At 40.7% G+C, this 13988-nt stretch overlaps 1 protein-coding gene across 18 annotated transcripts in view; it reads left to right on the top strand.

Moving 5' to 3' along the window:
• The window catches only part of LOC122548528 (serine/threonine-protein kinase MRCK alpha-like), a 595544-nt gene that overhangs the window by 455693 nt on the left and 125863 nt on the right, over positions 1 to 13988 (top strand). For all 18 annotated transcript variants that reach the window (XM_087984221.1, XM_087984211.1, XM_087984208.1 and 15 more), the window contains one exon: positions 8733 to 8824. In XM_087984221.1, the coding sequence (XP_087840347.1) occupies positions 8733 to 8824 (92 nt within the window). The remainder of the gene's footprint in view (positions 1 to 8732; positions 8825 to 13988) is intronic.

Genomic DNA, 13988 nt, shown 5'->3' with positions numbered 1-13988 from the left:
AGAGAGATCTGGGTGTTCTTGTACACCAGTCAATGAAGGCAAGCATGCAGGTACAGCAGGTAGTGAAGAAGGCTAATAGCATGCTGGCCTTCATAACAAGAGGAATTGAGTATAGAAGCAAAGAGGTGCTTCTGCACCTGTACAGGGCCCTGGTGAGACCACACCTGGAGTACTGTGTGCAGTTCTGGTCTCCAAATTTGAGGAAAGACATTCTGGCTATTGAGGGAGTGCAGCGTAGGTTCACGAGGTCAATTCCTGGAATGGCGGGATTACCTTACACTGAAAGACTGAAGCGACTGGGCTTGTATACCCTTGAGTTTAGAAGACTGAGAGGGGATCTGATTGAGACGTATAAGATTATGAAAGGATTGGACACTCTGGCAGCAGGAAACATGTTTCCGCTGATGGGTGAGTGCAGAACCAGAGGACACAGCTTAAAAATACGGGGTAGACCATTTAGAACAGAGATGAGGAGAAACTTCTTCACCCAGAGAGTGGTGGCTGTGTGGAATGCTCTGCCCCAGAGGGCAGTGGAGGCCCACTCTCTGGATTCATTTAAGAAAGAGTTGGATAGAGCTCTCAAAGATAGTGGAATCAAGGGTTAGGGAGATAAGGCAGGAAGAGGACACTGATTAGGAATGATCAGCCATGATCATATTGAATGGCGGTGTAGGCTCGAAGGGCTGAATGGCCTACTCCTGCACCTATTGTCTATTGTCTACTGTAGGAGGTCATCAAGCTAATAATGGGCACAATGTACTTCAGTTTAAAAGAATTATAGAAAAAGACAAGAAAATAATGGCAGTGAAAATGCTCAATGGGAGAAAATCTAATTTTCATAATTTTATGGAGACATCTAGCACAAGTTGATTGGAAAATATAATTCCAGAATAAATCAGTAACAGTGATAGAAAGCCTTTGGGGAAGGGAGAGGTTAGTGCTAACTAAACATCCTGCTTTGAAGGGGGAAAGCAAAATGTCCAAAGCTCAGGTACCCTGGATGACAAAGGAAATAAATGTTAATATAAAACAGGAAAAAGCTCACAACAGATGTCAAAAACTACATTGAGGAAGATAATGGAAAGAAGTGAAAAGTTTAATATGGTAGACAAGGAGAATTTTCGAGAAAAGAAGTGAATTGAACGGAAAACATTTTACATGTGTTTTACTGGCAAAAAGGTTGGACCAATTAAGGACCCAAAAGGAAATATCCATGTGGAAACAAATGTCAAAATTGTATGAGTAAATACTTAGTACCCAGCTTCACAAAGAATGTAGATGATCTGATGGTTATACTGAAAGCGAAGGTGGAAGTTAAACATGGGATAGTGACAGGTGAAGATGTATAAAAAGGCTTAAAATTACTGAAAATTGATAAATCATTTCCCCCTGGAATGCATCTGTAGTATCAGAGAGCTCAAGGATTGCTAATGTAATCCAACTATCCAAGAATGAAGGAAAAGATATACGAGCAAGCTCCAGGTCAGCCAATCAGTCATCAGTAATAAAGAAAATACTGGAAATCAAAATCAAAGTGAAAACAAACCTTCATTTGAAAAAACATGGGGTAGCCAAGGAGACCCAGTATAGTTTTGTGAAAGGTACATCTTGTCTGGCAAACCTGGTTAAATGTTTTGATTAGCCTTCCTGGTTATCAGAGTAGTACAGCAGATATTATATGTGGCTTTCTGTAAGAAAATCAACAAAATGTCATGGAGAAGGCTTATTGAGACAATGAAATTAAACGGAACCTAGTAGTATTGATTTTTAAAAATTAGGATAAGAAGCAAAGGGTAGTAGGCTGATGGATTTTGTTGAAACTCTGGCAGGTAACAATGTTCTTTGCCAAAGGTTAGTTTTGGGCACTTAACTCTTTTCAAAGTTTGTAACCTAGACCTAAACTGTAGTTTTGAAGGAGTATTTTAAAAACTGGGCAAAGCTGATGAAGCTAGTTATTGTCTGGTGAAACAGGTAGATAGGATGGTGTAGTTGGCAGATAGAGTTCAATGTTGAGATGTGTGCAGTGATACATTTGGGTAGACTACAATGGAAATACACTGTAGTATGAATAACATGATTGTGAAACATGTGGCTAGGCAAAGAGGCCTTACTGCCCATATACACAATCCTTCAATGCATCAGGAAACGCTGGTGAGGTGGTTTATCAATAGAAGAATAGAATATACAGCAAACGTTGTGTTAACTGGCACATTATCAACAGCATTCTTGATAAACCGGCAAAATTATATACCACAATGTCTGAGTATTTATGCTGTAAATAAAGTATATGGGTGATGTGTATACCCTCTGCATTACATTTCTCTTACATTGTGTTATTATGTTGATTTTAGGAGGTGTGTTCATGTTTTTACATAGATGTTTGAGAGTTGTTAATCTCTCAAAGGTTCGCTTGTTCAGGGTTTGCTGAGATGATGTGTACCTCTTTATAATCCAGAATATTTGATCATTCAGCACGCTCCTGGTCCCACTGATGCCAGTTAATAAAAGGTTTGCTGTAAAAGCAAAGGGATCATACTAAAAACATTATAAATCACTGCTTATGTCTCAGCTGGGCTATTGTAAACAATTCCAGATGGTAAAGTGGTGAAGGTTTTAGAAAGACTACAGAGAGGTCTTATCAGATGTTACCATGGTTAAGCAACTCCTGTTATGTAGAAAGTTCAAAATATTATTGGAAGGGAAAGATTAAAAGGTAACATAATTGACAGTTTCAAGGTGAAAGAGTAAATAGAGAAAATGGATTCCCTAAAGCAAGTGGGTTAACAACTAGATATCATGTACATTAGATAAAGATCTTGATGACAGATGAGGGTTGGGTTTTCCCCAAGTTTCTAAGACTGTATCATGTATGTGAAAGGTATTGAGAGCTGATTTTATAATGTTATGGAGAGAGAAAAAGGTGAATTCAGTTATTTTATAGTTGTCCTCTTCTGTCTAAAGCAGATAAATTTTAATTTCTTGTTATTTTTATCTTATGTTCCTGAAATAACACCACAGAGGCCGATATCCTGTCACCATGGAGCCTTTATTTATACGTGAGCAGTCCTTGACTATAGTACTGTCTCACACAGTCAGACACCAGGGTGTCAGTATCTCTGACACTCTCCTTTTTATCTGTCAGCCAAGTCTCCCTGATTGGGCCACATTAATAGCCCCAATCAGGGAACTCATATTCTATGTGGTCCAGCTGGCTGATCTCGTTCCAATCACTACAGTTCCCTTTGAAGGAATCCACTATACATTCATCCCAATCTACTGCTTGTGCAATCCAATTTTTAAACTACTCTCAACAAGCACTCTTTAAGGTTAAAGATAAAATGAACACAGGTTCTCAATCACAGGGAGACTTTTTTTTGCCATGCATACGCAAAGCATAGAAGGGGAAAAAAACCAACAGTAAAGAAAAAGGTAGTCGTAATAATTCACATTAATCAGAGTGTCCAGCAAGTCAATAAAGTAAAACAAAGAACTGCGGATGCTAAAGATCCGAAACAAAAACAGAAATTGCTAAAGAAATTCAGCAGTTCTGGCAGCATCTATGTGGAGGAATGTTCCGAGTCCGGTAACTCTTCAATTCCAATAAGTCAATGTCCAGTGAAGATTCTTGCAGTTGGCTGTTCTGGTGGAATTGTTTGGTGCAGGTGGATGCACTGGAAAATGATTCTTGCCCACTAAGAATTAGTTCACTTTTCAGATATGTGCAGGATTCTTCTTGGAAATCAAGGTTTATAAGATGTCAAGAGTAGGGGCAGGTTTTAGTTGGGCCTGCAGCTGCTTATTGTCTGTTTTGTTTCTAAAAGGCAGTCTGAAGTTTCAGTCATGTGAAAGAGTTCCTGGAAATTGTGAAGTTACCTATTTTGGCAACAAGAATAAAAATGATATTAATGAAATGAGTATTTGTTTGGTAGTGTAGAACTTGAGTATCGCTGGAAAAGGCTTTGTCAAAGCTTTTAATCTTCAGTTGGTACCAATGACACAGTAGGGAAAGGGATGAGGTTATGCAGCGAGGATATAGAAAATTAGGAGGTTAAAAAGTAAGTGTTCAAACGTAGTAACATCTGAATTACTCCCAGTGCCATGTGCTAGTGAGAGGAGGATAGAGCAGATGAAAGTGCAGCTGAGGAGCTGGTGCAGAGGGCAAGGATGCACAGTTTTGAATCATTAGGATCTCTTCAAGGGTAGAAATGACGTATATGCGAGATACAGGTTCCACCTAAATTGGAAGGGGACCAATATCCTGACAGCTAGCGTCACTCGGGAGGCTTTAAACTAGTAAGGGCGGGAAACCAAAGGGATTACAAGAAAAAAGGCTGAGGTTGGTACTGTAGGTAAGGGAAGCAAGTCAAACAGTTATGGCAGACAAGAGCTTGGGGCAGAGAACAAGAATGAGCAGACTGATAAATTAAACTGCATTTACTTCAATGCAAGAGGCCTGGCAAGTAAGGCAGATGAATTTAGAGCATGGTTGGGAACATCAGACTGGGAGATTGTAGCTATTACAGGAATGTGGCTCGAGAAGGACAGGACTGGCAGCTTAATATTCCAGGTTATAAATGCAATAGGAAGGATAGAAAGGGGGGCAAGAAAGGAGAGGGAGTGGTGTTTTTTTTGTTAGGGATAGTATTATGAAATGAGGGAAGATGTTTTTGGGAAAGTATCTCGGAAGTTTTTTGGGTGGAACTGAGAAATAAGAAAGGGGTGGTCACCTTTTTGGGGTTGTACTTAACGGGATTGGGACTTCCCTGTAAAATTGAGAAGCAAATAAGTAAGGAGTTCTCAGATATCTCAGTCCAAAGATGTGCAGATTAGGTGAATTGGCCATGCTAAATATCCCGTAGTGTTAGGTACATTAGTCAGGGGTAAATGTAGGGGAATATGTCTGGGTGGGTTGCTCTTCGGACAATTGGTGTGGACTTGTTGGGCCGAAGGGCCTGTTTCCACACTGTAGGGAATCTAATCATATCAATAAGAATAATTGGGTTGTAATGGTAGGGGATTTTAATTTTCCAAACATAGACTGGGACTGTCATAGTGTTGAGACCTTGGATGGGAAGGAATTTAAGTGTGGACGAGGACATTTTCTTGTTCAATATGTGGGTGTATCTGCTAGAGAAGGAGCAAAACGTGACCATCTCTTGGGAAATAAGGCAGGGCAAGTGACTGAGGTATCAGTGGGGGAGCACTTTGGGGCAAATGATCATAATTCTACTAGTTTTAAAATAGTTACAGAAAAGGATAGAACCGATCAAAGGGTTAAAGTTCTAAATTGGAGTGAGGCCAATTTTGACTGAAGGAACTTTCAAAAGTTGATTGGGGGAGGAATTTTGCAGGCAAAGGAGACAGTTGGGAAGTGGGAGGCCTTCCAAAATGAGATAATGATAAGTCAGGGACAGCAAGTTCCTTTTGGTGTGAAGGGCAAGGCTTGTAGGTGTAGGGAATGCTGGATGACTAGAAAAATTGAGGCACTGGTCAAGAAAAAGAAGGCAGCATATACCACGTGAAGAAGCTGGGACAGAGTGAATCTCTCGGAGTTTAAGGGCAGTAGGATTAAACTTAAGAGGGAATTTAGGAGAACAAAAGGGGACATGAGATAGCTTTTGGCTAACAGGGTTAAGGAGAATTCCAAGAGATTCTATATATACATTAAGGGCATAAGAGTAACTAGGGAGAGAATAGGGCTAGTTAAAGTGGTTATCTATATGAAGAACCACAGGAGACGCGTGAGATACTAAATGAATATTTTGCATTAGTATTTACTGTGGAAAAGGACATGGAAACTAGTACCCTGTTTTAACCTTCCTTGGCCCAAAATGATCACCTCGTATTTCTTCTACATTAAAATCCATTTGCCATCAATTTGTCGATATGCGTACCGATTTAATGCTTTTGTAATTCCATCTAGACTATTTACTTAATCTATTATCCTTCTGTCATTGGCAAGTTTGGAAATGTAGTTACCAATCCATCATTATTGTTAATAAAAAGAGTAAGCAGTTTAGGCCCCAGAGCAGATTTGTGCATCAGCAGTCCAACCCTTCAAACTAGAGTGTCTGACCATTACTCCGACTGTCTGTCCCTCTTTAAAGTGAACTTCAGGGTCTAGAGCTGAGGCACTTTAAGACAAAATTGCCAATGGTGGAATGATTGAAATCAGAGATGCACAGGAGGCCAAAATTGGAACAGTACAGAAACCCTGGAAAATTGTCAAACTAGAAGAGTGTTTACATTCCAAGATATTTTCCACCCTGAAGGAAGCTGCCTTTTACAGCCTATATCTAGTGCTATTATAGTTCTTAAGTAGTGAGCAAAACGTAACTTTTGAACAAATTGAGCTAACCACTGAAAAATGTCACTTTTTCCCTACAAGTAGGTAAGGCTGAAATACACAACATAGATAAACCATTGTTGAAGTTAAATGAAAGTCAGTAACAATTATTTTGAATCATTTTATATTGATTCCTAGTCAGATTTTTAGATTTTCTGTGGCTGTTCAAAAAGGAAACCATTTTGTTCTTTTGAAAGCCCAGACCTTAAAAATCCTGAGATGCGTGTACATTGTGCTACTAATTGCACCACCACCTACTGCATGGTGTATGTATGAAATGTGCAGTGATGTAATCCAAGCACACATCATGGATGCTGATTTCCAGTGTCAAATTTCAGAGGTGAAGCTAATTTTTATAAGTTTACAGTAATACATTTATATAAAGCATTTTGCAGCTGTCAGGATATACTAAAGGACATACATTATGACCCAGGCTAGACCCCCTCAAAACATTTCAAGAAAGTGGCACAGACCTCACTTTGCTAAGCTGTTTTAAGTAAGTGTAATGTGGATATTCCAGGAGTGATGCAGCTGGTCAAACCACTTAGTTTTAAACAAAACAGAATTTATTTACAAGATTACCAAATGTAATACGAACAAAAGAGAACAGAATACCAAATAACTTAACCTATCTGAGACCCAACAGATCATCCCAACTTAATGATGCTGTTCCAAATACTTGTAACAATTCCCATAAACATCGCTTGGCCCGAAAGGTAAAATCAAACACAGAGTTTTACAGGAGAGGAGTCAGAGAGAGATCAGCATGGACCTGCTTGTCTGGGTTCAGCAGCTTTTGCAACATTACTGTGCTAAAAAAAAAACAGATCAAACCAAACTAGATGAAGGGCTTTTGCCCGAAAAGTCGATTTTCCTGCTGCTCGGATGCTGCCTGACCTGCTGTGCTTTTCCAGCATCACAATAATCCAAACCAAACTATAGAAAAGCTGAGCTGGGAGAACTGGCCACTCTCCTTTCACTGTACAGGTGTTTTTTTGTAAACTTGAAAGCCTTCTGCTTTAGCCAGTAGCTGTTAGCTATCATCAATTTGACCCTAAAATCTTTCAACTTAAACGTTTCAGAGTCTGTGCCTTTTACAACCTCTCTGAGAAAAAAAACAAGGACAACAAAACCTTGTTAAAGGAGCAGCCTCGTCACACATAGCAGCTGTGAAGGATAGAGAGAGTACAGTCATTATTGTAATCTAGGAATGTGAGGTCACCTTCAGTCAGTGTGATCATTGAAAACATTGACTGAACCACGTGGTATGTGATGGAAGAAATTAATTAAAGATGGCAATAAATGCCAAAAAATATAATGGACCATTTAAGAATGGTCTTTCGTCATCTTGATGTTTTATAATGTTCAAAGTTAAAAACTTGGCATTTACATATTCTCCTTTGGCCATATTCTGTAGTTCTGTGGTTTTCCTGGCATATGTCTACAAGTGTCTGATGCTGAGATTTTTTTTGTCTGAAATATCTAATATCTGTTGCCAGTTTGGAGACAGTGTGGACCATATAGTAAATCCAACAACATCCCATGTCACTGATGGATTCTAGCCATGTGTCCAACACAGCCCTACCCCTCTAGGATGGTGCACAGATACTCTTCGACTGATAACAATACTTTGTTTCGGAAATCAGGTGAAATTATGTAATTTAGAAATAGTAGTTATAACATTACTGAGCTGCAGTATTTATTTAACACCTAGCTGTCCTGCCCAGACACACTCCTCTCTCAAATGCAATGGTAAACCCAGTTTTTAAAGGCAAAATATGGTAAAATAAAACATAAATGGAAAACTAGTGAAATACATACTTTTAAGCCACGTATTGGAAAAGCAAATTAATGCAGTTGACCAAATGGGGAAAAATGAGACAAGTGACTCTATTGAGTTTGATGTAAAGTTGGATACTGGAGGTGCAAGTCTTCTTGGGTTGAATGACCGTTCCCTGTTCCTTACTGTTTCAAAATCCTGGAGTTCCCTCGCTAACAGCTGTGTGGGAGGAGAGTCGATGTTTCGGGCATAGGCCCTTCATCAGGAACGTCGACTCTCCTGCTTCTTGGGTGCTGCCTGACCTGCTGTGCTTTTCCAGCGCCACACCTTTCAACTGACCCTCCAGCATCTGCAGTCCTCAGTTTCTTCTAACAGCAGTAAGGGTCTACTTACATCAAATGGACTGCAGTGCTTCAAGCAGGAAACTCATCACCAACACCACCTCAAGCAACTAGGAATAGGCAATAAATGGTGACCCAGGCAGCAAAACCACATCCCCTAAATGAATTGGAACAAATGAATACCGTACCAAAGTGTGGGCATTGTTTGGCTGAGCACTCCATTTACATGGACCCTCTCCTGAAAATGTGTTTGCTTTTGTTCCAGCAAATTGCAAGATGGTGAAAAAAGAAACCAGGAACTGCTGACTGAGATTGAAAAACTCAAGAAGGACATGGAGGAAATGAAAACAGAAAAGGGTAGGGCAATGCAGGACAATTGGCAACAGATCTTACCTACACTTCACTATGATTTTATCATTCTTCTTGAAAATACTGACAACCTGAAATTATTTTACATTTATGAAAGTAAATAAAGTAAACATGGTAGTACGGTTTTTGGGATAATTTATAATTCATGATAAAATTTGATAATAATTGAGACTGTCATGTTGAACTAATTAATGCTTGTTGATAGTTAAGGCCACATGTTGATCTGCTAACTGGAGCTGGTGATGGTTGAGGAACACACGTTGCCTTGATAACTGGATTTGGTATTGGTTGAGGGCAGTGTGAAGAATTAGATAATTGGAATTGATGACAGTTAAAATAACCATTCATTTCAAAAGAAATGCAAATAATTTGAGTCCTAGGTTCAGTTTCTATTTTGATGGTGGTTGACATGTAAATAGAAGAATTATTCTCATTTGTTGGCTGCCTCAATACTTGGCAATAGTATCAGTGTGATCCTAATGAAGTTTGAATGTACCCTGTCAAATTAGCAGCTCTTTGTCATTCCTGCTGTGCAGTAAGCACTAAGTGTGGTCTTAGGATGAGGAACGGAATTCTTGATCTCTTTCAAAATATCGAATTTTGTTACTTAGTTCTAAGTAGTCTTCATCATTGTTTTTTTCCGTGTGCCTGGGGCTTCACTAATTAAGTGCATATAATTAGAGATATCTCTTGCAGATTTGAACCTCTGCTGGCAGATTGATGACTAATTTTAAGGAAGGAAGTGTTCCTTTGCATTTTCTAAATTTTTCACCCACCAGGAATTGGTTCTTCTTCTGCTGCAGAGAAAGAAGCTAGTTTTTAAATGAGTATCTAGTAAGGGTTAGGTTATATTTCATTTCTAAATTTTATAATAACATAAGAACTGGTGGTAAGGTTGATAGTCTATACATCAAAAGGAAAATAAGTAATTGAGTTAAATACTGTGCTAGTTAACTGAAACAGATTAAGGATTGCAGACAGATTGTGTGCCAAGGCAGCAGTATGTAAGAGCCAGTATGATCCAGGGCAAATGTAACTGCAGCCAGCATCAATCTACAAACTCTGCAACACATCAGAGAGGGGTTCACTTACCTGGCCATATCATTCCAAGAGACTGTCACATCCTGTAGGATAGAGTATTCTGATTTAGTTACTGATCAGGGAAATGAGGGTATGACTGTGAACTAAGTAGATAAGGAGACAGGTGAGTTGGAGGGATGCTGGAGCCTCAGCCTTTGCAATTGTCCAGCAAGTTTGAGGTCCTTTCACCCTGTTTAGATGGGAGTGAGGGCGAGTGGATGTGCTAATAGTATACAGCACAAGAGTACAGAAAATAATTCAAGTAGGAGGAGCACAAAGGAACATGGTAGTAGAAACTGGTATATTGAGGGGGGATTGATACTGTTTTCTGCAGCAAAGAGCAAGAATCTGGAAGGCTGTATTGCCTGCATGGTGCTAGTGCTTGGGGCATTCGCTCAGGGTTAGCGAGAAATGTGCAGTAGTGAAGGGGAGGATTGAGTCATCACGGTCAATGTAGCTACCAACAATATAGCCAGCTGGGTTTTTAACTAATTCATGGAATATGGCTTCACTAGTGGGCAGGAAGGTAAGTGGCTTGGAGGAGAATTTGCTGGTGATGATATGCCCACATATCTGCTGCCTTATCCTTCTTAAAGGTAGTGATCACGAGTTTGGAAAGTGCTGTCTCAGGAGCCTTGGTGACATGCTGCAGAGCGTCCTTTATGTGCATTCTTTACACTGCTGTTTTGGTTGTGAAGGGAGTGGATATGGTGCCAATCAATTTGGCTGCTTTGACTTGGGTGGTGGCAAACTTCCTGAATGTTGTAGGAGCCGCACTCATCAGACAAGTGGGATTATTCCAATACACTCTGACTTGAGTCTTGGAAAGGTAGACAGGCTTTGGGGAGACAGGCTGTGAACTATGCGCTGCAGGATCCCTAGCCACTGATCTGCTCTTGTAGACATAGTAATTTTTTGGGTGGTCCAGTTTAGTTTCTGGACAGTGGTACCCCCCAGGACATTGATGCTTAGGGATTCAGTGATGGTAACAGCATTGAATGCCAAGAGAAACTGGTTATTGGAGATGGTCATCGCCTGGCTCTTGTGTGGCTCGAATGTTATTTACCACTGTAGCTTAAACCTGGGTTTTGTTCGGGTCTTGCTGCAGTTGGGCATGGACTACTTCAGCATCTGAGGAGTCATGAATGCTGCTGAACACTGTGTCATCAACAATGACCATCCCCACATCTGACATAATGATGGAGGGTAGGTCATTAATGAATCAGTTGAAGATAGTTGGTCCTAGGACACAGCCCTGAGAAACTGAGGAACATGACTGACCTACAACAACTACAACCAAAAAAACTATCTAATGTGCTGTTGAATACCTCAAATGAACCTGCCTTCACCAAAGTCTGAGTTGCAGACTTTACACTGATCAGGGAGGAAGAAAGCTATCTTTCAGTCACACTTTTTTAAATGAGCTAGTTCAAACTTGGTCTGTGATCGAGGACAGAACAGTGTGTAGTTGAGTTAGTTATAGGGACCCAAGGGTATCCCTCGAGGGGCCGAAGTTTCTGCATTTATATGACAATAGCAAAGTTCTTGTGTGAATGGGAGTGGGGACTGTAGGAGAATGAGCAAACAGACTACAGCACTGTGCTACAGGAAGACATTCACAAGTGGGGAGTAAACAGGAATGTATTAGAAGGGATCAGTATAGTGTGAAGTATGGATACCATTCTCTGCAGCTTTGGGTGTCTGTCCTGAAGGCTATGTTATGTGCCTGGTGCCAGGATTAAAGGACAGCTCTTTGAGACTGGGAAAATACCTTGCAATAGGAGGGGGAAGGGAGGGCTCCAGTTGTTGTTGTCCCCATTCAAAGGACTGGAAAAGATAGATTTTGAACAGTTCAGAAGCAAGACCACCAAGGTAATAATTTCTGGATTACTACCTGAGTCATGGGTAGTTTTGCATAGGATAAATGAAATGAAGGAGTTAAATGCTTAGCTTAAAGATTGATGTGGGAGGAATTTGTTAAATTCATGGATTCTGGATTAGTGGTGCTGGAAAAGCACAGCAGTTCAGGCAGCATCCGAGGAGCAGTAAAATGGACATTTCGGGCAAAAGCTGATGAAGGGCTTTTGCCCGAAACGTCGATTTTACTGCTCGTCAGATGCTGCCTGAACTGCTGTGCTTTTCCAGCATCACTAATCCAGAATCTGGTTTCCAGCATCTGCAGTCATTGTTTTTACCTACAGTTCATGGAGAACTAGCACCAGTTCTGGCATGGCAGGAGCTGTTCTGGTCAAATGGGTTTCATTTGAACCATACTGGGACCAGTGTGCTGGCCAGTTAAATAACTAGGGCTGTAGAGTGAGGTTTAAACTAATTGGGGGTACGGATCAGAGAAATGTGACTTAGCAAATTGAAAGAATATGGCTATATGACAGAGTTAAAAATCACACAACACCAGGTTATAGTCCAACAGGTTTAATTGGAAGCACACTAGCTTTCGGAGCGACGCTCCTTCATCAGGTGATTGTGGAGGGCTTGATCGTAACACAGAATTTATAGCAAAAATTTGCAGTGTGATGTAACTGAAATTATACATTGAAAAATTGATTGTCTGTTAAGCCTTTCATCTGTTAGAATACAGTGATAGTTTCACTTCTTTCATGTGTAAATCACAAAAACCCTTTTTTTTAAAGTTGCATTCTCGGGTTAGCTGTTAACAATAATGATAGCTAGACAATATGTTGAAGGTGTTAGCCCCCTGTGTTCTCTGTCTATGACCTGATGTTTAGATTGATTCTAATCTAAAAAGTGAGATAACAGAGTTTTACATAAATTCATGCAGTTTTTGAGCTCAGAGTTCTACATGAATGTATGCAGTTTTTGAGCAAAGTGCAATGTAACTCTGCAAGTACAAATTCACCACACAAAATATATGTGTGCATGTGGGTCTTTGTCTGTGTGTGTGTCTGTCTGGGGTGGGGGTTGTGAGTGTGAGAAAGTGTGTTTGTGTGTGTGTAGTGAGTGCAGAGTGTCTTAAGTCTGTGAGGGGGTGCATGTGTGGGAGTGTGTGTGTCTATAAGGGTGTGTGTGGGTGTCTGTGTACGCGTCTGTGTGTCCGTGTGTATGTGAGAGTGTGTGTGTGTGTGTGTAGTGCAATGGTGGTCACCTGTAATGTGACATGAACCCAAGGTCCCGGTTGAGGCCCTCCCTATGGGTACCGAACCTAGCTATCAGCCTCTGCTCGGCCACTTTCCTCTGCTGCCTAGTGAGCTAGATCTCCTACACAGAGAGAATCCACTACTTTGTTCAAGTTAACACGATTGAAGCAGTTGTCCCTGCATTCTCGAGTATTATGGGGCAGAGATACACTCTTAACCTCCTGAGGAGTCTGGTACAGCCAGAGAAGCTGGGTTCCAAAACTTCTGAAGAAATAGTAGGAATCCTACAGAATCATTTTTTTAAATCAAAGTTATTCATGCTAGCTGTATCTCTAGCCTTCAAATTGTCTTTAACCTTAACAACCAGTTCGCCAGTTTTCCAACTGGTGCAACAGGATCCACAGCAGATGCCATCGCCCTGGCCCTACACTCATCCCTGGAACATCTGGATATCAAGGATACCTACATCAGCTCCTACTTATTGACCATAGTCTGCCTTCAACACCATAATTCCAAATAAACCTAATCTCTAAACTCCGAGACCTAGGTCTTGGTTCCCCTCCTGTAACAGGATCCTCGACTTCCTGACGATTCACTGTAATCAGTAAGAATAGACAACAACACCTCCTCCAGCATGTTCCTCAACACCAGTGCCCCCAAAGGCTGCATACTCACCCTTTGCTATACCGCCTCATTCACTCATGACTGTGTGGCCACATTCCGCCCCAGCTCCATTTACATGTTTGCTGACAACATCACCATCCATTGGATGTCAAACAATGACGACAGAACACAGGAAAGAGTCTGAGTGCTTAACAGCATGGTGTAAAGACAACAATCTCTCCATCAACATTAACAAAACAAAGGAGCTGGTCATTGACTTCAGGAAGAGGAGTGGAGGGCATGCCCCTGGCTATATCAATGGTACTGAGGTGGAGATGGTCGAGAGCATCAAG

Source organism: Chiloscyllium plagiosum, unplaced genomic scaffold (assembly GCF_037043375.1).
Source record: "Chiloscyllium plagiosum isolate Xiang-an unplaced genomic scaffold, Cpla_swu_hap1 HiC_scaffold_3, whole genome shotgun sequence".
NCBI lineage: Eukaryota > Metazoa > Chordata > Chondrichthyes > Orectolobiformes > Hemiscylliidae > Chiloscyllium > Chiloscyllium plagiosum.
The sequence above is the reverse complement of the archived record's forward strand: the minus strand, read 5'-3'. Positions and strand labels throughout refer to the sequence as shown.